Genomic DNA, 25,796 nt, shown 5'->3' on the forward strand with positions numbered 1-25,796 from the left:
GCAAATCCTAGGTGTTTGTTTGTCTGAGCTAATCATGTCAGCTTTGGCTTGCCTACGGTAATTGTGTTGCTTATTTGGATTCTCTTTGCTTATGAAGAGACTGGCCCAGTCTTTCTGAATCGGTACAAAATCTCCATTCCAAAAGACCAGCCTCTTCAAGCTTCTGCTTGAGGCTGTTTTCCTATGGCAGGAAGTCTGGGGCTGCTTTTTGCAGATTTTGCTCCATCTCTTCTTTGATTGAAATATTCTATCCTGCCTCTGTTTAATATTAAGAATAAAGCATATTTTAATCTGTGGCGGGGGCGTTTCCTTCACAACTCTGTTATTTTGTTATTCTGACATGCTTAACCCAAAGAAGAGCTGGTCTGAGGAGAAATATGATAGCATCTTCCAATCTTTGAAGGGTTGGGTTTATCCTCCCCAAGTTGCAGAGAGCAGCAAAGAGAACCACTCCTTTCTCTGTGTGACCTTCAGATGCTTGCTCCCATGTTTCGTTTACCTTTCTTCTAAACTTCCCTGTTGCAGGCTAAGTGTGGCCCAGGTCCTTTCACTATTCTTCATATTTTTCCTCTCATCGGCTTGTTTTATCCATGTTTATTGTTTTTAACTGGTTTTTTTTATTATTATAAATTTTTTATTAACCATTTCCATAACATATAATCACATGTAAATTATTACCTAGACAATATTATGTTATAAGAAAGGACAATATACATGTGCAATCATCTTGCTTTAAAATCAAGCCTAGTATACGTCCCCCCACCCTCCCCCCCAAGCCCCCACAACCTACCCCCCCCCGACTTCCCAGAACCCGTAGATATTTAACAAGCACAGTTTAAGATATATTGATAAAAAATAAAAGTAAGAAGTTAATAACATCTTTACGTTGAACTTAGCTCCTCCTTGCTAAACTAACTTTAGACAATTTAAATCATTCCTAATCTTAAGCATAGGCTATCTGGAATTTCTTAGTCCCGTATTTATTTTGTATATAATCAATCCATTTTTTCCAGTCTCGTTTATATCTCTCATTTGAATGGTCTTTAAGATAGGCAGATATTTTAGCCATCTCAGCTAAATTTGTGACTTTCAGTGTCCATTCCTGAATTGTAGGCAAATCTTCCTTCTTCCAGTATTGCGCCACCAACAGTCTTGCTGCCGTTATTAAATGCAAAATCAGGTTAACCTCTACCACTGTACAGTCAGTAATTATACCTAATTAGAATAGCTGAGGAGTAAATTTTATCCTTTTTTCAAGAATATTTTGTATAATCCACCATATTTTTTATCCAAAATGCTTTAACCTTTTGGCAAGTTTTTAACTGGTTTTGTATACTTCCCAAAATCATTTTATGTGAGATGGGTGGCCATATAAATTTGATGAACAAACAGATAAATAAAGGCTTGACCTCCAGACCCTTCACCATCTTGATGGTCCTCTTGAACTTCCTCCAATTTTCCAGCATCCCTTTTCAACTATGGCACTCAGAATCCTCTTAGTAAACCTTAGTATACCTTATGATTCTTGATGAATGTATCTTGTCTTTTTATGTACACTGAGAGCATATGTGCCAAAGACAAATTCCTTGTGAATCCAATCACGCTTGGGCAATAAAGAATTTTATTCTAAAATGTAATTTTTAAAAGCACTGTTGAAAGAAACATCCAGTCCGGTTTCAAGTCAGGAGAAAAGTGCTGGAAATAAAATGGAGGCTGATTGGAAAGAAGGACTCTGTTTATTGAGCAGAACCAACCACAGCACGGAGTTCTGGGGCAGCTGACAAATTGGTTGAATGAGTGGATGGATCTTTATAGGTTTCTGTGACTTTGAAGTTTGAGCTGTTCTTGGGATTATGCAATGAAGGGTTTTTTTGTCTCTTGCTATTTCAGTGGTGGTGGGTTAATCCTATTATGTTCTAAATGTCATGTCCTGTTTTTAGAATTTGTGTGTGGGATGTAAATTTTAACCTCAGCCTGGGAGAGCTGTGGCTGAAGGCATTTTGTTTGTGAGTAGGCTGGCCTGGATTTCTTAATGGGCACAAAATACTCATCTCTATAGATTTCAGGCATCTGCTGGAGGCTGTTTTATTAGGCAGGAAATTGGGCCTGCTTTCTGCCTTTAAGAGCATGTTTATCCATTTCTCTTTGGGGAAAATATCATATTCTGCCTCTTAATATCCCCCAAAGTATTACTCTGCAGAAAAAAAGGGCACATGTGATTAAAGTTTCCAAAGCAAGCACAGAGATCCGTTCTAAGGCTGTGGGTTTTAAAGGGTTACAGACGGAAAATCATGGCATCAGTTAGTTAGAAGGTGGGCAGTGTTGCTGCTAGGCAAATATGAGCTGGTTGGAAGTTAACTTACTCAGCCAATTTCTCTAACTTTCACTGATAAGGCAGAGCAGCTGCTGGAAAAGAATTTGGCAATTTAGTTATCTCAATTTAATTCTCCCCCCCCCCCTCAGCAATGTGAAAGATCAATTAATGCAAACAGAATTGGCTGTTGCAATCTGTTCCAACTAATTTCTTATCTTCTCTGTTTGCAGATTGTCAGCATAAGTAGCAGTGGGGAGAATGGTCAGAGGCCTTTGCTTTGCACATCAGGCATCCAACCACCATGGGGAAGGGATGGATCTGGAGGATGCCTATGCTCTCCCTGCTGCTGCTAGTGATTCTTCCTCCTTGGTTTTCTTTGGCCGATAACACTGAACCGTAAGATGCTTGTTGGACCTTCTTGTCTTCCTTCTTTCCTCACCAAATCTCCACTTGCGGCTTTGTCCTTCCTTTTTCTTCTTTGCAGGTTTGCAAGTAGGGAATGTAGACAATCGGTTCCACCACAAAACCGCGTTCGACTAAACCGTGCTCGACGAAACCGCGTAGCTGACGTCATCAACAGCACAACAACAGCGCGGAGACAGAAGCACGCTGTAAACCTAAAATTAACCCCTAAACCTAAACCTAACCCCCCTAAACCTAATCCTAAACCTAACCCTAACCCTAACCCTAAACCTAACCCTTAACCTAACCCTAAACCTAACCCTAAACCTAACCCTAAACCTAACCCTTAACCTAATCCTAACCCTTAACCTAACCCTAAACCTAACCCTAACCCTTAATCTAACCCTAACCCTAAACCTAACCCTAAACCTAACCCTAACCTAACCCTTAACCTAATCCTAACCCTTAACCTAACCCTAAACCTAACCCTAACCCTTAATCTAACCCTAACCCTAAACCTAACCCTTAACCTAATCCTAACCCTTAACCTAACCCTAAACCTAACCCTAACCCTTAATCTAACCCTAACCCTAACCCTAACCCTTAACCTAACCCTAACCCTAAACCTAACCCTAAACCTAACCCTTACCTTAAGTTGAATCGGCTTGCTTTCAAAGCGCTATTTAAAGCGCCCTTCTTTCTCCGCACTGGCTGTTGTCACCCTGTTGATGACATCAGCAACGCAGTTTAATCGGGTGCAGCTTAGTCGAACGCGGTTTTGTCGTGCCACGTAGACAATCAACAGTGAAGCCATTGTATAACTGCTGCCCCAGCTTGGCAACAGTTGGTTTTGTACAGCCCAGAGGATTAGAGAAATTAATTAAAGATCAGCCCACAAACTCTGGGGCCAGGAGGAGAATAGAATAACAGAGTTGGAAGGGATCTTGGAGGTCTTCTAGTCCAACCCCCTGCTTAGGTAGGAAACCCTACACCACTTTAGACAAATGGTTGTCCAATCTCTTCTTAAAAAGTTACAGATTAGGAAGCTAGAATTCTCATGAGTTGCCCGAAAGACATTTAAGTTGGTCTTTGTAAACTTTCAAAAACTAGTTAAGAGGAACCAGTGGGTTTTTTCCCCATTAGGTGAAACAGATGTTCCTAATGCATTTGCTATGGCTACGTAATGCTTAACATTCAAAGGCAAAAAGTGATGGGGTATTAATGCAGGTCTTATCCACAACTCTTTAAAGCAGCTGTGTCTTTTTGCTGGATTTTGTTGTTGCATTCCAAAGCCCCTTTGGCCATTTCAATCCCAAATGCTTTACCGGTAGGAATTTATTCCAGAGCCCAATGTAAGGAGGGAAATTCAGATTATGAAACTTCACTGTCTCATATTTCAAGAAAATTTTTTGTTGGTGCCTATTTTTGAGCCACAGCCAGTCAAATACACAAAGAGTTCCATAAAGATGATTAAATTAGGGCTTCAGAAATAATATTTTCCTGGGTTTCCAAAATCTATTAAACCATGGCTAATCAGGTAGGCTGGGTTGATAGAACCTGGGAAGATCCAAAATAACAAATTAAGGTGACAACATACCTTGGTTATCCTAATGCAGGTCCAAAATCCTGTTTAGTTATATTTTACAAAGAGTTAATGATTCAAAACATGAGCAGAAAGCAGAATCTAGTTTTTTAAAAAAAAAACAGATTTGGGGGGGGTTATTGCATGAAAAATGTCTGGACCTTGGTGACTAGTAAGTTTGCTCTTTGGATTTGCAGGCACTTTAAATTGGGTTTTTATAGAATTGTGGGGGATCTAATTTCCGATGGTTGTCTGGGGAATTCTGGGAGTTGAAGTCCACACCTATGAAGTCTACACAGAGGTTGAGAAACACAGCTGTAATCCAAGAGATGTTCCTGCAAAATGGAGATTTCCCTCCTCTCAATTAGTGCAATAAAATGAGGTCTCATTCTGTGGACAGTTGTGTGTCCCCCTGTCTCACTCATCATGTGCATATCTTCCCATTGAGATCATGGAGGAATTAACAAGATAGCTGGGTTCTCACAACCTTTATCTGGTTACTGTATTCTGGATTTGCTCAATCAACAATCAGCCAGGATGGGTTTGCCAACAGGCTAGATCACAAAGACACCTAACCAAGATTAAACCTATTTTTAGCAGGTTGTAGGAATATAATCACAGAATCTCACTGATCTAGTTAAAGAAGTTAAGCAGCCAATTGAGGTCAGCATACTTGGTTATGGAATTTAGGACCCTGTAAAGTCATTTGCCTACGGTAGTTCAGTTAATCAACTGACTTTCCTTAGCAAAATGTAGACTTTCAGAAGTGCTTTCATTTCCTAGAAGATGAAGCTAAACTATAAATTTGTGCTCAGAATATTTTATCCATGGCACGACAAAACCACGCTCAACTAAAGCGTGCCCGATTAAACCGTGTCGCTGACGTCATCAACAGGGCAACAACAGTGAGCGCGGAGAAAGAAGGCGCTTTAAATAGCGCTTTGAAAGCAAGCTGATTCAAATTAAGGTAAGGGTTAGGTTTAGGGTTACGTTTAGGGTTACGTTTAGGGTTAGGTTAAGGGTTAGGATTAGGTTTAGGGTTAGGTTAAGGGTTAGGTTTAGGGTTAGGTTTAGGATTAGGTTTAGGGGGGTTAGGTTTAGGTTTAGGGGTTAATTTTAGGTTTAGCGTTTACAGCGTGCTTCTGTCTCTGCACTGTTGTCGCCCTGTGATGACGTCAGCTACGCAGTTTCGTCGAACGCCCTTCAGTCGAACGTGGTTTTGTGGTGGAACCTATTTTATCTACTAATTCCTTGGGTTGATAAAAATTGGTAAATTTAGAGGAATAAGCAGTTTGGCTCCACTGATTTCCATTCCCAATTTTTTTTGCCCTGCCAATTTACAAAGCAGCATGGTTATACAGTTTTCTTACCAAAATCAATCGACAAGTTCATGGCAAAAATTTAATCAAAGATCCAGTCCAATTGTCTGTGGAGATTCTCAGTCATCCAGATCATGGTTATCCCAAAGAAGCTTTTTCAAGAGGCAACTGGATTTTCTTGTTTTTCTTTCAAGATGTTTCACTTCTCATCCAAGAAGCTTCTTCAGCTCTTAATGGATGGTAGGGAATGGAAGGATTTATATTTCTTGCAGACAGCTGGTCATTTGCATTCTTTTCAGAGAGTCCTTGAGGCCACTTGGAGGTTTATCTGTGTCCTCAGGGTCACCTGAGTAGTCCAAGAGATTGACAGCCATTTGTCCGGAATAGTATAGGGCCGTGATGATGAACACAGCATCCTCTCTGTGGGCATGTGAGCCGCCACCACAGTTCAGCTCTGCTGTGCATATGTTTGTGCTTCCCACCAGCTGGCTGGTCTTTGGGTCTCTGCTGCGCATGCACGGATTAGAAGACCTCAAGGTCCCTTCCAACTCTGTTGTTCTGTTAAGTTCTGTTTAAGCAGGGATTCCATCTGCTGCTCTAGGACAGTAAGCTTCCAAAAGTTGATTTCACCTACTATCATCTCATATTTAATCATCCTGCCCAGTTCCTTTAGTCTTCATGCTACCTTCTCATGGTAGAACTCATACCCTCCCATGGTATTTCAATCAGGACATTAGACATTTAACTGGAGACAGATTGTCCTGGCTAGTTGTTTCAAACTAGCCAAGGTGAACCTACTTTGACAAGAAACAGAGAGCATTATTCCATTTAGATAAGAGAACAGAAATAACTTTTCGAATCTAAGGGCAATCATTCTGAGATAGGTACTATGTACCAAGTGGCAAAATATTCATATCTTCTGCTCGATCACTTCTTCATTTAAACAAGTTTGACTGGTTTGGGGCAAAACAGCCCACCAAATCTATTTACCCAGGTGCAATAGTACTGAGAGAAGGAACAGTGATTTTTCTTGCAAATTGCCAGCACCTCTTAGGAGACAAGAAATGTTAATGCATGTAGCCATTAAGAGCCAGCCTTCCTTCCTTCGCCCCATCGACATCAAGAAAATTATTTTAGATGCATGGGTGGTAACTTTCTGTAGTGAAACCTGCCCCCGTTACAGGGCATCCATGTCACTCACTTGATAAATCCTTTTGACTTTCCTGCTTTCCAGGCAATACTTGATCCTGGTGCCCTCTGAAATTCGGACAAAGACCTCTGAGAATGTTTGTGTCCAGATGATCCATTTGAACGAGACCGTGACTTTGAGTATCACCCTAGAATTTGAGGACAAGAACATAAGCTTGGCTGAAGTGGAGATGGCGGCTGGGAAGGACATCTTCCAATGTGTTTCATTCCAGGTAGGAGCTCCTTACTTGAACGTGTCATATAAATATGTTGTATTTATTCTACTTTTCTTCCCAAAGTGGCTAAATAGGAGCCACCAGTGTGATGTGATCGCAAAACCAAACACATTCAATTTTAGGGTGCAAATAAATTTCAGGATCATTTCAAAAGGAACACAGAAAAAGAAATGCTATTTGGTCAATGACAAACTGAATTAGAAAAAAAATACAAAGTATAATTAAGTAGATGTGATAAAATACTAGCACAACCAAGATAAAGGAACAGATAAAGGAAATCAGCATTAGCGATCATAATCTTGTACTGATTGTCTGTGCAAGGATAAATTTAAGCATTAAAATCTATTGTAGAGAATATTCATATCTCCAGTTGTAGATTTAGGCAGTGTTTGTACTGCAGGTTTGTTGCTTGGAGGCTGGACATTTTGTTACCAACCTAGATAACAACTTCAGTGGGGTTTTAGGGGAAATGTCTTGTTCATTTAAATACCGGTAGGTCCTGAGTGGTTAGTTGGTCTTTTGACTGATTCTGGTGTTGTAACTCTGAAGGGTTTCTGTGAGGCCCAAAATTCAACTAGTGAGGGGGTGGTCAGTTCTGTCATTGATTCATTGAGTTCTGTCTGGATGATCCATTTTCTTATTGGTTCATATCCTGGTTCTAAGTCAACATGTTTGCTGATGGACTCATTGGTAGAATGCCAGGCTTTGGTAAATTCATGGGTTTTGGCATGGGTGATGCCTTCGGCTTTGTCCCAGGCAAGCCAGTATTGTTGTCGGTGTGACTGGCGGTCAGGGACCTTAGGCCATGCCATTTGACATTACAATCTTTGAAATGAAATATGTCACCTAAAATGCCCCATGGAACAATCTCCCCGTGGAGATCCAGACCCTTACTACTCTTCCGGCCTTCCGCAAAGAGATTAAGACCTGGCTGTTCCGGCAGGCCTGGGGCTGTTGATTTATCCAGCCCCATTCTAAGCTATATGAATGTTGTGGAATTTTAATGTCTGTTCCTTTTAATTTTTATATGTTCCCCCTTCCTGCTTTATCTGTAAGCTGCCCTGAGTCTCTCGAGAGTGGGCGGCATACAAATCCTAATAAACCGTAAACCGTAAACCGTAAAATGAAATAGGTATCATATATTAAATCTGAAAAGATTTTTAAAGTAATTCTGTGATCAGCTGTACCAAATTTTCCCCTTGCTATACATGTGTTAACAATTCATAGCAGCTTGCGGACACAATGGTTAGAATGCAGTATTGCAGACTAATTCTGCCGACTACCAACTACCAACAGTTTGGCAGTTCGATCCTCACCGGCTCAAGGTTGACTCATCCTTCCAAGGTCAATAAAACGAGGATCCCGATCATTGGGGACAACAGGCTGATTCTGTAAACTGTTTAGAGGGGGCTGTAAAAGGCATTATATAAGTCTAAGTGCTACTGCTATTCATATAAAAAGGGCAGGGCTTCAATGGCATTGTTGTAGCCTCCATCTTGACTTTTTTTGCCCTCCTGCTCCAGGAAGTGAAGCAAGAGGGCCTTGCAATAGGAACTGTGAAAAATCCTCACACTGCTACCTTTGTTTGTTCTCCAGCTTCCCGAGTTGACTCGTTCCTCAAGCAGTTCTCCAAGCTCTTTTGCAAGATATTACAACTCTAGAGGGCTCCACAAGGATCTTCTCAGGGTGGTACTGAAGGGAAAAACGTTGAACATAGTGCAACATGAACTGGTCACAATCAGAAACCCAAGTGAACTACTTGTTGTTCAGACAGACAAGCCCATCTACAAGCCAGGACAGGAAGGTAAGTGAGGTCCTTCCAGTAGAGAAATTGTAGAAATAGGGGTATAATCACAACTGGGATCAGAATTTCTGTTGCTAAGCAAGTTAAGTGAGTCGTGCTTGATTTTACCATCTTTTTTTTGCCATGGCTCTTAAGTGAACCACTGCAGCTACAGGTAATCCTCGAGTGACGAATGTAATAGAGCCTACTAATGACATTCATAGCCCAAGGATTCATTTGATTGAATCATGTTAAATGAATGTGATCACTCCCTGCTTTCCCCAATGCATTCGCTAATTGATTGCGTATGTCGTTAAATGCACATGAGGTCGCTCGGGGTGGGGAAGTCCATGCATGTCCTGGTGCCGGAGTAGGCCACCCAAGGCTTCCTCTGATCCACTGAGATTACCTCAAGCTCCCCTGGGGTCCACACAGTTGCTTCCCCATCCTATCCTACCCCGTCAGGTCTCCATAGACTGGGCCTGCTTTGCCAGTGCCCCGATTCCACTTACTCCTCTCCACCCCATTTCCCATGGCTTTTCTGAAATAGCCATGTTGCAGCATCTCTACAGTTGGTTGTAAAGTTGAATGGCCACTGTGGTGCTGCAACATACGTAACTTTGGAACCGGGTTGTAAATATTTTGGGGGGGGGGAGTTGAATGGTTGCTAATTAATCTGTCAAAACTCAAGGAATACCTGTGAATCAGGAATCTGGCTTTCCTCCACCTTGATTTTGCTTGCTGGAAGCTAGCTGGGAAGGTCACCAATGTCTCCATGTGATCCGGCCATGCCGCAACCATCATAAGTACAGGCTAGTTGTCAAGTGCTGAAATGGCAATCGCGTGACCATGGGGATGCTGTGATGGTTGTTTGAGGAATGGCTGCAAGACACTTTTTTTCAGCACTGTTGCAATTTGGAATGGTTGCTAAAAGTTGTCACAAGGACTATCTGTGGTTCCTTGCCAAGATAGTGCCCCCTCCAAACCATTGGAAATTTCTTATTTCTGTGAGAAATCCACTCACTGGTTCTTTTACAGATGAGCTTTCTTTTCCTAAGGCAGATTGTTCTGCGATATTTCACATGTGCTAGAGGCAGTTTGGTGCAGTGGTTAAGGCACCAGGCTAGAACCTGAGGGGACCATTAATTCTAGTCCTGCCTTATGCACAAAGCTAACTGGGACAGTCGTTCTTTGTCAGCCCTGGGAAGCAGGCACTGGCAAATCCTTTCTGAAATCTTCTTAAAATTGAATTGAATTGAATTGAATTTTATTATTTGTATGCCGCCCTTCTCCGGGAGGGACTCAGGGTGGCAAACAACTCAAAAGGGGAAAAGGGGAACATAGAACAGAATACGGAATTTTAAAATAAGCAAGAATCACGCAACCACACAAGTCGAGAGGGGAGGGAACTCATCAACCCCAGGCCTGCCGGCAAAGCCAGCTTTTGATGGCTTTTCGGTAGGCCTGGAGAGAGGTGAGGGTCCGAATCCCTGCGGGGAGTTCGTTCCAGAGGGCCGGAGCTGCCACAGAGAAGGCCCTCCCCCGGGTAGTAGCCAGGTGGCATTGGCTAGTAGACGGAATCCGGAGGAGGCCAACCCTGTGTGATCTAATGGGTCTTTGGGAGGTAATTGGCAGCAGGCAGTCTCTCAAGTACCCAGATCCAATACCATGAAGGGCTTTATAAGTTAAAAAACTGCAGGGACTACTTTGGGCAGGCTTCAGAAGTAAATGCTGAGTCAGAATAACAGAGTTGGTAGGGACCTTGGAGGTCTTCTAGTCCAAACCCTGCTCAAGCAGGAAACCCTAAACCAGGGATGTCAAACTGGCGGCCTGCAGTCCAGATGCATCACGTGCAGGCCACCCCCACCTCAGCTCCATGAAGGGAGAAAACGTCACAAATTTCAGTCAAATGGTTGTTCAATTAGACAAATGGTTGTCCAACCAGAGTCAAAGGCACCCACATTCACACACACAAAGAGTCTAAACAGATGGCTACATTTGGTCAACTTGATCAAAGTGGCCTTGTGTTGGACCTGGTTAGTACTTTTGCAAACAGAGATAGAGGTTATATCAGTATATCTCACCTACTATTTGGGAGACGTTTGATCCATGTACCCTGCAGATGCCCTTGATACAATATTTTTTGTGCCTCCTGAGATACAATCATAAAATCAGGGCTTCTGATTTAGTAACCAATAGCCTGGGAACCCTTCACTCCACTGCAGCAGTAATGATGCCTCCTGCAGTGAGAAATTTGAAATTATTTGAATTTGGACTGCTGTAGTGTGCTCAGTTTTGAGTCCCCTTGGACAATTATCCAGAAGCTTCATTTGCTTCAGAAGGTAGCTGCCAGCTTGCTGGTAAAGTGGAGAAGCTTCAGCAATATGAATGGTGCCTGGTTAGCAGAAGATATGGTGATTGCTTTTTAAGATGGTTAATAGGCAATTTCTGAAAGCGATTAGAAAGTGAGGCTTGCAAACTTAGTGTCCTTTAAAAGGCTTCGTTGTGACTGCAAACAAGATAGTCAATCCCTTTGTCTTCTGGCACTCCAACCTGCGGAAAACCACGGTCCTGCTAGGGACAGCCATCTGGAGCACATGTGGGTGATCTCCTATCCTCTCCTTATCCAGAAGGGTTGTAAGGAATTGGTAATCTTATTTGGTCTTTGCTGCTGTGATTGGTTCCACTTTTGCAGAAATGTTTTCAATTTGCCATACCTGCCCCAGAAATCTTCACTGGTTGCCACTGGGTTTTTGGAGGCCAATTAAAAGTGCCTGGGTTTGCCCCATATCACCCTGCATGCCTTGGTCCCCAGTTACTGGGAGAACTGCCTCTCTGAACAAATCTGTCTGAGGGATGGTAGAAAGGTTTGAAAAGGAATGACAGTAATCATAAAAGATGACTAAGAGCATGAAAACAAGCTTTTTCTATGGATTCCCCTCATGTCGGAATTACTTCCCACTGGAGGACCAGATCACCTCCAATTAATTTTTGGGCACATGTTGAAGATACTTTTTTTATTCCATTATAGGGGGATCTGTTCGGGTTTTTAAAATCTGAATGTTTTAACAGATCATTTGTCACAAGTTTCACAAAGGAAAACAGGGTAGACATTCTGCAATGAATGAGCTGTTGGAATTAATTGTTGGGAATTCTATGCAACAACTACAGTAGTATTCAGCCAGTAAATGGCGATAGTTTGGATCTCTATGCTTTCTGGTTCTGAGTAGAGTTTCCTGTTTCCTGTCACAGAATATATTTGAGCAGTAAAGCACATAGTGACTGTACTCATTGTTTGCTGTGTGGTGCTTTATATATACAGAATTTCTAATATGAGTCAATAAATCAAATAAGCACTTCCCTTGGTGTCAATCACCCTGCAGATTCCATTCTGGCTTGATCTTGTACCCATTAGATGAATAGATGACTTCTCCCTTCAATCCAAATCTATGAATGGTGTGATAGAAATGCCTGGGAGGAATCTGGGGCTACTATCCAAGCTGGGTTCCAGATGTACGTGGCCACAAAGCCAATACTGTCCCTCTTCCTTTCACAGTGAAGATTCGCATTGTCTGTCTGCGGGAAGACTTCCGTATCATAAATAAGAAGGTAGGCTATGACAGAGTACAATGACTGCTCATTCCCTTTCCTGGAAGGCTACAGCATTCACTGAGGATTCATTCACCTTGGCATAATTTTAAAAAATCTTTCCTATGTTCATGTAATTCCTGCAATAATATTTTAAAATGTCAAGGTGGCTAGGCCAATGAGCACATCCCGGTTTACAATGATATCATAAATGTGCATCTTATCATACACACATGTAACCACAATGATCTTCCATATCCGTGAAACCCACAATGGACATCAAAATGACATCTGCCAAAAAAAAATGCAAGTAATATATGTAATACAAACTGAGTCCTTGTGCTCCCTCTTTCATTAATTATTTGTTAGCTTTGTGTTCTGACCTCCCCCCCTCCGTACGGTGAATCACGCCGACACAAGATTAATGCTAGACAATTTATTCACAGTAAATTAACACATCGACAAGACTTTGGGAGCAACCCAGACTTCCACAGATAAGAAATACACACCAGAGCTTCTCCAGCTTTAGTATAATAGTTGTGTCCTGCAAAAAGCGTCCTCCCAAAGTCTCTTCTTATATACTCTCTTGGGAGGAGCTTAATCACAACCACCTGGCCCCAATGATCTTCTATATCTCCATAATTGCTGTCAGCGCTTATCTGCCCGTCTTTGCCTGGCATCCAGGACTAACTCCCTTAGCTCCTCCCCACTGCTCCAGGGCCTGATGTCAGGGACCAACTCCCTTTGGCTTTCACTACTGCTCCATGCCTCAGGTGCCTCCTGGTGGCCAACCAGCCTCTCTGTCCCTACTCGGAGTCTGAACCCTGTCCAGGGTCCTCCACATCTTCCAGAGCTGACTCATAGGTTGCCTCGCTATCAGAGTCTGTTTGCCGCTCCAACGGCTCCTGCTGGGCCACAACAGCTCTGTACACTACCTTTTGTCCAGGAACCCAAGGTGGCTCCCTCCTCCCATTTTCCCCTCAATGACAATTCTGTAAGGATAATAGAATACCAGAGCTGGAAGGGACCTTGGAAGTCTTCTAGTCCAACCCCCTGTTGAAACAGGAGACCCTATATCATTTCAAACAAATGGCTGTCCAGTCTCTTCTTAACAACCTCCAGTGATGGAGCATCCACAACTTCTGAAGGCAAGCTGTTCCACTACTTAGTTGTTCTCGCTGTCAGTAAATTTCTCAGTTCTAGATTGCTTCTCTCTTTGATTAGTTTCCACCCATTGCTTCTTGTTCCGCCTTCAGGTTCTTTGGAGAAGAGGTTGACCTCTTCTTCTTAGTGGCAGCCCCTTAGATATTGGAACACTGCTGTCATGTCACCCCTTGTCCTTCTTTTCATTAGACTAGACATACCCAATTTGTACAAACATTCTTCATTTGTTTGATTCTCCGGTTCCCTAACAATCATTGGATGGTTGGGATGAGAGACCGGACCTGACTCAAAATTTATTTTATTTATTTATTATTTATTTATGTATTTATATGATTTATAGGCTGCCCAGTCCCAGAACTTTCTATGTCTGAGGAGGATTTGACTTCCCTGCTCCTACTGCAGCAAATTCCCCACTACCCCACAAACAGAAGACATTACCTATAATATCATATATTCACATTTCCTCTTTGTGTGTACATGTGTATAAGATTATAATTCATTGTCTTGTAGTTTCTGATTTCTCTCTCTCTTGTTTTTATTTCCGTCAGATTCCTTTAATTTACATCCAGGTAAGTACTCCTTTTCTCTTACCACAATAAAAAGATGTTGCTACACCCCCAAATTATATTTGCTGGTATCAAAATTACACAATTTTCAGCTTAATTCAAGCCCAATTGTCATCATGCAACAACTTTTCAGTTTTGCTTTTTGTTTAAAAAGGAGATCCAGCAAATGTTATGGGGCACAGTGAAGGAAGAGATCCAGTTTGGGCATGATAAAATTATAATTACTGTACCTATTAGTTGGAAGAAATTGGTGTATCTAGAGATAATTGGATTGTGCCCTGTGTACTCTACTTTAAGAAATTCTGGAAAACGAGTAAATTGCCAAAAAATTGGAACAGGGCAAATATCTGCTTCTTCAGGAAAAGACAGATCAATCAATTTGGTATCAAAATTGACAAGGAAATTTCTGGAAAGGCAGTAGTATATAAGCCAAAATAACACATATGTATCCAAACATACCTGTGAGGATTCTACTGTAGGTCATAAAAATGATTTTATGCCACTTAAAAACAGTGCCACAATTTACCAGAGGCTACCATGCATTTGTCAACAGGTTTTGTCAGATGATGCTTATCTTTACATCAAATAACATTTTCAGTAGAAAGTAGTATTGCAACAGATATGATTCTGATTCACAAGCTAATAAAATAAGGGCTCGAAGACATTCTCTCAGGCAGATCCTCAACTGGCTTGAAAACCAAACCCTGAGCTTTCATAATGCTTTTCACCAGACCAATGAGAGACATGGAATAGGGTGCCACAAAGTTTAACTGTATAAAACTAGTCGACTAACGACAGTAATTGAACTTACCACCGTGGTTTTACGTCATATCCATTGCAAAAGGAGTCAGTGACTGACCTGATTTTACAACCTTTTTTTTAATGGCAGTTGTTAAGTGAACCAATGATTTGCTTTGGATGCGGTTTTGTAGATAACCAGGAGTAAGTGCCATTTTTTTTTGACAAAACTGTCGTAAAGTGCAGTCACGTGACTGGGATCCCGCAAATGGCTGTAAATCCACCTGTGAGCCAAATTCCTGGTCAGGTGACAAGGGGGCAACTGTTAGAACTTTGAATTTTGATTGTAGGTAGCCTGAAGTAACTTGGAATGGTTGCTAAGCGATCCTTGGTTGTAAATCAAGGATTATCTGTATTTAGCTTTGTGGAAAAGTGACTGAACCAGTGGAATGTAGGCCAGAGTTATAGGAGGGAGGGAGGGAGGGAGGGAGGGGCCGTTTCCCAGCAAGCGAAGAGACAAAGGCGCTTGGAATCTCTGGTTTGCAGAAAGAGAGAAAAGGGGACTCCGCCTATTTTGCAGATTACAGGCAATCCTCAATTTATACCCAAAATTTCTATTGCTGAGCAAGACTGTTGCCAAGTGATTTGCCCTATTTTATGACATTTTGGGGGGCCACAGCTATTAAGTGAATCATGTGGCCGTTAAGTGAACCTGGCTTCCCCACTGACTTTGCATCTCAGAAGCTGACTGGGAAAATCACAAATAGTAACCATGCAATCCCAGGACAGTGTAAGTGTCATAAATACATGCCTATGGCCGATTGCCTGAATTTTGATCACAACCATTGGGATGTTACAATGGTTGTAAGTGTGAAAATTGGTCATTAGTCCCTTTTTTTCACTAAATGAATAGTTATAAGTCAAAGACTATCTGTGTATCTGGTAGTTATGCAGGTAAGTGCTTTGGTCTGGCAAATTTTCAATCCATAAGTGAGCAACGCTAAACAAAGGTGTTTTTTTTTCAAGAGGCAACTCCATGATCATGTGGCTGGCATGATTTAATGCCAAAGGCCCACGGAATGCTGTTACCTTCCCACCAAAGGTGGTTCCTATTTTTTACTTGCATTTTTTACGTGCTTTCGAACTGCTAGGTTGGCAGAAGCTGGGACAGGTAAGGGAGCTCACCCCATTTTGCGGCTCTTAGGGATTCAAACTAGTGAACTGCCGACCTTTCTGATCAACAAGCTCAGCATCTTAGTCACTGAGCCACTGTGTCCCTTTGGGGACATAAAAGGAGACCCCAGCTGGGTATCTCCAGGGCAATGGTGATATCACAGGCTAATCCTTTCAATCTGGAAGTGGCTGGGTGTTTCTGACTCCATACAAAAAAAATAGTTATAGATATTCCCGGAGTATAATTCTGTCATGCTCATCATCCTGGAATCCCATTCCTTCAAAGTGTTCTACAATGCTTTCTGGAGATTAGTAATAATGCAAAAATGATCACTTGAAGTCACCATTATGATAGGTTTAAAGGACAATTTGGGAGTTCTCCTGCATTAAACCTATCATTAGAAATGTAGCTGCTGGCTATGATGTTATGTGAATAGGGATAATGGATGGTATTTTATCACATCTTCCAGGTCATCTAAATATTTTGGCTGGCCTTGATTTTTTTCCGCATCATGCTATCGTATCAGAGCATGAACTCTAAGTCATTGGGACTTAAACATTGACCTTCAGTCAATGGAACAAAACTTGCATTATCCTATGGAAATGAAGAAATTTGGGGAGGGCAGTGGATAACCAGGGATGGACTTTTATCTGGAAGGGCTCTGAACTCGGCTCAGTTCCACAGAGTTCTGTTTTTGTTTTTAAGAACTGAATGTATATTTTTATGATTTGAATTAAAGTTTAATTTCTAGTTGATTGTAGAAGTATATTTTTATGGATGCTTCAGAATTTGATTTTCTTCTCCAGAATGAGTAGTTGGAATGTGATACAATCTACTCAGATTGCGGGAACAATTGTTCCCTTAGGTCAGTGATGGCTAACCTTTTTGGCATCGCGTGCCAAAAGTGGGGGGAGCACAGGGGGTTGTGTGCACGCGTGCCCACACCCATAATTCTATGCACCCGTCCCCTAGAACCTTTCTAGGAGCCTGGGGAGGGTGAAAAAGGACTTCCCCACCTCCCTAGAGGTTGAAAACAGCCTGTTTCCCAACTTCTGGTGGGCCCAGAAGGGCTGAAAGCATGCGCGCTGGAGCTGAGTTCGCGTACCCACCGATATGGGTACGCATGCCATGGCCTTAGGTTATCTAGAACAAATAGATTTTTTTAATATGATTTACTACAGGGGCAGAAGTGGGGAGAAAAAGGTTTTAAATATTAACCACCATTGCAATATTTTTTTACCAAGGAGATATAGTCAGAAGTACTTGGAGGGAGGGGGCAGTACCTCCCTATTCTGATTGGGGTGAAATAGGATTTCCAAATCTACCCACATCAGTTAATGATTGAGTGACAGGGTTTCAAGTTCTGGGAACTTGGCAACCCCAGTTCATTGCTTTGGGTTTTAACTGGTTAGAAAAGAGAAGAGCAAACAAATTCCAGTTTTTCATCCTCTGGTCCTCAGTAGTTTCAATCAGAATATAGCTGGAAGGGACCTTCATTGTCTTCTAGTCCAACCCCCTGTTCAAGAAGGAGACAAGTGACTGTCCAATCTTTTCTTTAAAACCTCCGGTGATGAAGTTCCTACAACTTCTTAGGGCAAGTCCTTCCATTAGTTAATTGTTCTGTTAAGAAGTTTCCCCTTAATTCTAGGTTGCTTCTCTCCTTGATTAGTTTCCATCCATTGCTTTCTCTTGCCTTCTGGTGCTCTGGAAATATATTGCCACCCTCCTCTTTATGGCAACCTCTCAAAGACTGGAATATTTTAATGTTTTTATTATTTATATATTTCCACAAATTAAGAGTAGAACTGAATTAAATCTGCCAGTGGCTCTTGGTTTTCACCTGGACTCATTGCCCAGGTAATGTTATTAGCAACCATACTTAAGTAAGTTGCCATGGTCTTCTCCCAGAATTATTTTTTTAAAAAAACTTGTCCATTTTAAGCTTAATAATTTCCTAGGGGTTTTCCATCTAGAAACTAATCTGATACAATCCTGGACAGGTCCAGGTAGTCTTCTTGGCAGAAATATGCACACGATTTCCTGGAATCTTTTTTTCCCAACATCTTAATTGAATTTATAGCCCTAAAATTTCCTATCAAGATAATAGCCATTTCCAACTTGGCTAACATCAGCAGTACAAAAGTGGTTTGCCATTCCTTTGCTTAGGCACTTTTTTGACTTTTTAGTCCAGTGGAATTTCCTGGTGGTCTCCCACTCAAGTATTTCTTGTTGGATTGGGTGGCCATTTGATAGTTAGTTAGTTAGTTAGTTAGTTAGTTAGTTAGTTAGTTAGTTAGTTAGTTAGTAACCAACCAACCAATCAATCAATCAACTAACCAACCAGTGCTAATATTCCATAGCTCAGTGTTTCTCAATCTTGATAATGTTAAGATGTGTGGACTTCAACTCCCAGAGTTGACTGGCTGGGGAATTCTGGGAGTTGAAGTCCATACATCTTAAAGTTGCTAATCACAGTCTTGCCTTCTCAAGAAAGTCTTACTTCTTGTCTGTGTGATGACTGCCCCACTCATCTATACTTCTGAAGACTGCAAAACCTATTATTGCACCTTCGCTAACTGGTCTTAAGCTGTTGTTTTTTTCCTCCTAGCAGCCTCAAAGTCCTAATAAGTTTCATTTTACAACTGGAATACTCTCTTTTTTCTGTCTCTGTTGCAAAATCAAGAGATAATGTCATTGACCAGGTAAAGTTATCTGATAACATTGGTTGCAAATTGGCTTGAAAACTAGGAGAAGTGCCAAGGGGGCTTCCAGATGGAAAAGGTGCTCTATTTTCCTGTTAGGGAAGTGCAAATAACAAGTGTGTGTGTGTGTGTGTGTGTGTGTGTGTGTGTGTGTGTGTAATTTTTTTTGAAATGAGCCAATTGGTTATGATTGAATGAAGGCAGACTCATGGATCCATTTTTTTTTTTAAAGATGTCTTTTTCACAGCTTTGCCTGCGGTGAAACCTGATTTTTATTTACACCCACATACCTCCTAATACTGTTTATACCAACTGCCTCACAGCTGGTCTGGTTCCTAAGGCTTTAAAAAGCATTCATTTTCCCAAACACTTGACTTTACAAGATCTTGTGTGAGGTTTCCCAATATTTTCAGCCCATGTTTTTGGAGGACATCTGACGAGGATGTTGTTCTAAATCAACTGTAATTACAAGGCCTTCCATTTGTGTGATTGTGATGGTTTTATCTATCCACTAAGCCAAAACTAGGCATTTTCCCTTTTACCTCTGCAAGACATCTGTCTGTGAGCATCTGTTCTCCATTCCTATCAAGTCCCCTTCTCTGAATACAGTGCAATCCGAGTGAGGCACCAGCTTTTCAATTGGCCCATAGCAAATTTAATACAAAGCAGCTTGAAAGCAGCTGAATAAGATTTGGAAATGTATTTGTGCAGCCAACAGAATAACAGAACAATCTTCATGTGAATTGTTTAAGAATTGGTTAATTATAATTCCCAGAATCTGAAAAATTGGAGGAAGAGATTAACCAGAAGATGGGATGGGGCATTAAGTGTTCTATCAACCCCAAAATATCTTGTGTTTGCATTTTTTGTGACTGACAGGACCCCAGGAACAACCGTGTGTTCCAGTGGAATGATGTTCAGCTCAGCATGGGTCTCGCCCAGCTGGCATTCCCCCTGTCTTCGGAGCCTGCCTTAGGCACCTACAAATTGATGGTAGAAAAATCCTCCACGGACATTACTCAGCAGCCATTTAATGTGGAAGAATATGGTAAGAAGGATGAGGCCTACTTGTGAACCCTGAGTAGAATTGGATACTGATTGTGTTCCTATCAATCTCTCTGTACGAATGTTTTCATAAATGAAATAGAAGAGATATTTATGGACCTTCTAGAGCATTCTTGGAATGAACTTGTGACCACAAGAGGGATTCTTCTTGTGTTGAACAAGGCTCCTGGATTTCGAAATATTGACTCAGCACAATGTTTCTCAAGAACACTAGTTTTAAGATATGTAAACTCAATTCCCAGGATTCCCCAGCCAGTACTTGAAGTTATGCTAGACAACCTCTGGCTCACTAGGTCATTGTTTCAGAGATATTTCCTTATCTCAACTGAATAACAGAATGATCAAGGGAGGGCAAAAAAGCAATAGGATTGGGAATGACTTCCGACTTCCTGCCAGCTTCCCCATTGATTTTTTTTTGTGGAAAGTGGGCAAGAGGTGATTGAAATAATGAACATGTGACTGCAACTGACTATGATGGTCTTGAATCTGTTGTTATTTTGCCAAATTTCAATCCCGCAGGAATAATAGGTCCTGGATTTTGGACACAATCTTTAATTTAGTCCATTTGAAGTAAGTCAGCACTTTAATTTGTGTGGAGTGGGGAATTCTGGGAGTTGAAGTCCACACATCTTAAAGTTGCTGAAACAGAGAAACATTACCTTAGCATCTGTATTTCCATTTTGCCTAGGAAGAGAACCCAAAGCTAGGCTTGCGACCAGCCATGGCAGAAAAAAATCAATAAATTTATAGGATGTATGCTTAATTCTGACACTGGGTTAGCTTTTAGAGAGGCTCGTAATTTTCAGCTAGGGTTCAACACCATTTTAATATTATAGGATAGCAAAACAGGACTCTGCATGGTTTGAAGAGTGTATGAAGTTCTCCTTTAGAGTTGACATTTCTCTCCTCTTTTTAGTATTACCCAAATTTGAAGTTTTGGTGAATGCATCAAAGCAAATCTCAATTCTAGCCACAAAATTCGAAGTGACCGTTTGTGGGAGGTGAGTTCTAATAAGGTTTTGCTTCTTTATTTTGGGGGAAAAGGGAGAATGGAGGACTTCTCCTTGGATATCTGTCTTATCGCCAGCACTTTCCTTTGGGGTGGGAACATGGGGAGGGTATCAAAGAGTCAAGATGGTGACAAGACATGATAACTTTTTAGAAGCCATGTGTTGGGAAATGATGCATTTTTTGCCCCTGGCACTCCCTATATCCAGTTCAGAGTAAACCCTTGCAATTCTATACAGCATTTCTATACTAGCAAATTCTATTCAGCAATTCTATTCCAGCAATATATTTAGCTCTCATCAGCTACCCAAACCCTTACTGTGAATCAAACCTGGACTGTATTACATATTAGGCAGTTATATTAGCCACTAAGCCACAGGCTCTCCTCCTTTATCAGCTAAGCCAGGGAAATAGGTATGTATTGTGTCACAACCCCTGGTATGACCAAATATGGGAAGGAGCATACTGCTTCCCTTTTCTGTCAATCGGCTCACTCTGGGAGCCATCCAGGCAGAAAGCCATTTTTTTAATGTTGCTTGTTACATTTGGGTTGCATTTGTGCTGATAAATAAATAAAAGGAGACTAGTATAGATCTATTTCAAGCTATTTAGCTCTCATCAGCTAGCCATACCCTTACTGGGAATCGAACCTGGGCTGTATTACATATTAGGCAGTTATATTAGCCAATAAGCCACAGGCTCTCCATATATATATATATATATATATATATATATATATATATATATATATATATATATATATATATATATATATATATATATACACACATACATACATACATACATACATACATACATACATACATACATACATATATATATATATATATATATATATATATATATATATTATATTTATGCTGATAAATAAATAAAGGGAGACTAGTATAGATCTATTTCAAGCTATTTAGCTCTCATCAGCTAGCCATACCCAAGTTTGGGAATCGAACCTGTGCTCTATTGCCTCCCAGGCAGGGAGTTAACCATTTGAGCTACAGAGAACGACTCCTATATCAGCCAGCCAGGGTGGGAGGTATATACTTAAAGTCACAACCCCTGGTATGCCCAAGTATGGGAGGAAGGTCACACTTCCACTTTCTGTCATTAGGCTCGTCACAAGAGTCCTCGTCCAGGGGTTGTGACTTTAAATATATATATATATATATATATATATATATATATATATATATATGTATATGTATATGTATATGTATATGTATATGTATATGTATATGTATATGTATATGTATATGTATATGTATATGTATATGTATATGTATATGTATATGTATATGTATATGTATATGTATATGTATATGTATATGTATATGTATATGTATATGTATATGTATATGTATATGTATCTATGTGTGTGTGTATACACACACACACACACACACACACACATACATACATACATATATATTCATTGATTTAACAAATCAGTAAGGGTATGGCTAGCTGATGAGAGCTAAATAGCTTGACATAGATCTATACTAGTCTCTCTTTATTTATTTCTCAGCACAAATACAACACAAATGTAACAAAGGCAACAGTAAAAATATTGGGTTTCTGTCTGGATGGTCTCTTGTGACGAGCCGATAGACAGAGAATGGAAGCAGTAAACTTCCTCCCATATTTGGGCATAACAGGGGTTGTGACTCTAAATACATACATACATACATACATACATACATACATACATACATACATACATACATACATGTATCAGCTAGCCATACCCTTAAATACCTATTTCCCTGGCTTAGCTGATAAAGGAGGAGAGCCTGTGGCTTAGTGGCTAACATATATATATATATATATATATATATATATATATATATATATATATATATATATATATATATATATATATATATATATATATATATATATATATATATATATATATATATATATATACATACATACATACATACATACATACATACATACATACATATACACACACACACACACACACACACACATACATACATACATACATACATACATACATACACACACATATATATTCATTGATTTAACAAATCAGCAAACATCAGAAACAGTTAATAGGCAAAATTGGGATAAAAACAAGGGAAAAACATGGAGAAACGTGAAGAGCAGATAAGAACTACAATTATCTACATATCTCTGGCTGTATATTGAAAGGCACGAAACTTTCCATTGTCACCCAAATGCTGCACATAATTTGTATAAAGCCAATGGGAGTAGTCTTTACTTATTCTATTTTTAAATCTTTGACATACACCACAGCAGCAGAATAGAGATGAGATGGAGAGGAGGAGACCAAGTAATTCCTCCTCTGTTCTACAACATGTAGGAAAATGTGGGGTATGGCCAACTCTGTGAATTTCCCCATTCCCTCCTCTTCATGCAATGTTCTAGTCCCCTTTCCATTGATTTAGGCACAATACACAGATAAGATGCATTGTCAGTCTCAAGCCTTCCTTGAAACACCCTTTGCAAGATAGGTGCCATCACTGTGTCATGAGTCTCGTGCTGTCCAGCCTAAGGCATTAGCCAGAGAAAGAGAGCATTGCCACCAGCGTCCATAATCAATCATGCTGATGGAATAATGGAGTCCCATGTTTGGTGAATCGCTTTACAACAACATTTACAATCCTCACTGGTAAGAGGATTTCTCATACTGATAAAATAAGTTGCAATGTTCAAAAGAATGAGCAGATGCAGACTACCTTGTTTTCACAAAAGAGGCAAACCTTCACACTTCTATATCATAAAGGCACACAAAAACTTACTGTGAGAAGGATCTTGGAGTCTTAGTGGACAACCAGCTAAATATGAGCCAGCAATGTGCAACGGCAGCCAAAAAAGCCAATGCAAGAGGGATACAATCAAGATAAAGTGAGCTACTAATACCATTCTATAAAACCCTAGTAAGGCCACACCTAGAGAACTGCATCCAGTTTTAGTCACCACACTGTAAGAAGATGTTGAGGCTCTAGAAAAAGTGCAGAGGAGAGCAACCATTAGGGGACTGGAGGCTAAAACATATGAAGAACAGTTACAGGAACTGGGCATGGCTAGTCTGGTGGAGAGAAGGACCAGGGGAGACATGAAAGCAATCTTCCAATATTTGAGGGGCTGCCACAGAGAAGAGGGAGGGGGGTGCTCAAGTGATTTTCCAAAGCACCTGAAGGCCAGACAAGGAATAATGGATGGAAACTGATCAAGGAGAAGATTCAACCTAGAAATAAAGAGGAACTTTCTGACAGTGAGAACAATCAACCCATGGAACAGAAGTTTCCTTCGGAAGTTATGAGAGCTTCATCACTTGAGACTTTCAAGAAGAGACTGGACTGGCATTTGTCAGAAATGGTGTAGGGTCTCCTGCTTGAGTGGAGTGTTGAACTAGACCTGTAAGGTAACTTCCAACTCTGTTAATCTGTATCTTTAATCGGTTTGGTTCTGGATGCAGGTATACCTATGGGAAACCTGTCCCTGGCCTGGTGAATATGACCATCTGCCGTCTCTATCAGCAATATAATCCATGTCCAGAGAGAGACGTGAGACTGTGTGAAGAGTACAGCGGAGAGGTATGTTTCCAATGGGATGTGTGGTTCATCACAAATTCTTTAGTTCTGATTCATGCTAGTTTGAGCCAGCCTGGCCAATTGGAAGATGGGAATGTTAGTCCAGCTACTAAAGAGGTTCACCAGAGGAACAAAGGCTACTGTCAGACCTCAAATGAAGGAAGTGAGTTCACACGGTCTCATTAATCAGCTTCAGTGACAGGGAAAGCAGTTAGATGACGCAAAACATGCCTATTCCAGAAATTTCCGGCAGTTTCTCTGAGAGCTTTTTGATTTTCTTATGGATTTCATAACAGGTGGACTGATGTCCATCTGCCACATTTCAAAAACATTATTCCCACCCCTGCCTATTGCCACGCCCCATTTTGTGCTTGCATTAACAGCCATCTCTTGATTCCTCTTGATTCCAGAGTTGTGTGAGTGCCAGTGGGTATGTATGCAGCTAATTTGAAAAAAATGAGGAATCTGGGATGCCTTTTCCAACTAACACATTTTATTAGAAGACTGTAATTTTTGTGAGCTGCAGTTCATGAAAGCTTATGTCATTTAACAAAATGTATAAGTCAGAAAAGGGGTTATTAGACTACTGATTTTTTTTTTGCCACCTTAAACTAACAGAGTTCTCCTCCTACAATGCCTACAACTTTGGAAAGGTGATTACAATGACTCCTACAGAATGACTTGGGGGTCATAAATTCTCCCTTCTCTTGTGCTCTCTCTCCCCCTCTCTTTAAACTTTAAACTTTAAACTTTAATAGAATTTGTATGCTGCCCACTCCCTAGGGACTCTGGGCGGCTCACAACAAGTAAAAAGCATTTAAAATATTTAAAAATACACAATTAAAAACAATACAACATCCATTCCATCAAGTGGGGCTGGAATTTCATCAACAGCCCCAGGCCTGCCAGAACAGCCAGGTCTTGGTCGCTTTACGGAAGGCCGGGAGAGTGGTGAGGGTCTGGATCTCAGCAGGTAGCTCGTTCCACAAGGCCGGTGCAGCTACAGAGAAGGCCCTCCCTCGGGGAGCCGCCAGCCGGCATTGTCCAGTCGACGGCACCCGGAGGAGGCCCAACCTGTGTGATCTTATTGGTCGTTGGGAGGTAAATGGCAGAAGGCGGTCTCTCAGGTAGCCAGGTCCAATACCATGTAGGGCTTTAAAAGTAACGACTAGCACCTTGAAGCGGGTCATACACAACCACTCGACCACACAAATACAACATCCTAGTATTCTTTTCCATTCTTCTTTTGAAGATCCCACTTCTCTGCTCCTGTTAACCCTGGGAAAGAGAATTTAGTTCTTTTTCTGCGTCGGAGGACTGATGGAGCAATTGGGACAGAGTCAGATATATTCCATGAAAGCCACT

At 40.9% G+C, this 25,796-nt stretch overlaps 1 protein-coding gene across 1 annotated transcript in view; it reads left to right on the top strand.

Moving 5' to 3' along the window:
• The first annotated feature begins 2,586 nt into the window (after nt 1–2,586).
• Nucleotides 2,587–25,796, top strand: part of LOC148047225 (pregnancy zone protein-like) — a 72,429-nt gene continuing 49,219 nt past the window's right edge. Inside the window, exons 1-8 of the mRNA XM_087711343.1 lie at nt 2,587–2,710; nt 6,852–7,038; nt 8,638–8,845; nt 12,381–12,433; nt 14,125–14,145; nt 19,636–19,804; nt 20,738–20,822; nt 24,317–24,434. Coding sequence (XP_087567469.1) covers nt 2,616–2,710; nt 6,852–7,038; nt 8,638–8,845; nt 12,381–12,433; nt 14,125–14,145; nt 19,636–19,804; nt 20,738–20,822; nt 24,317–24,434 — 936 coding nt within the window. The 5' untranslated portion in view covers nt 2,587–2,615. The remainder of the gene's footprint in view (nt 2,711–6,851; nt 7,039–8,637; nt 8,846–12,380; nt 12,434–14,124; nt 14,146–19,635; nt 19,805–20,737; nt 20,823–24,316; nt 24,435–25,796) is intronic.

Source organism: Thamnophis sirtalis, unplaced genomic scaffold (assembly GCF_051295495.1).
Source record: "Thamnophis sirtalis isolate CommonGarterSnake01/CBP01778 unplaced genomic scaffold, rThaSir2_p1.2 scaffold_3, whole genome shotgun sequence".
In the NCBI taxonomy this organism is placed as follows: Eukaryota; Metazoa; Chordata; class Lepidosauria; order Squamata; family Natricidae; genus Thamnophis; species Thamnophis sirtalis.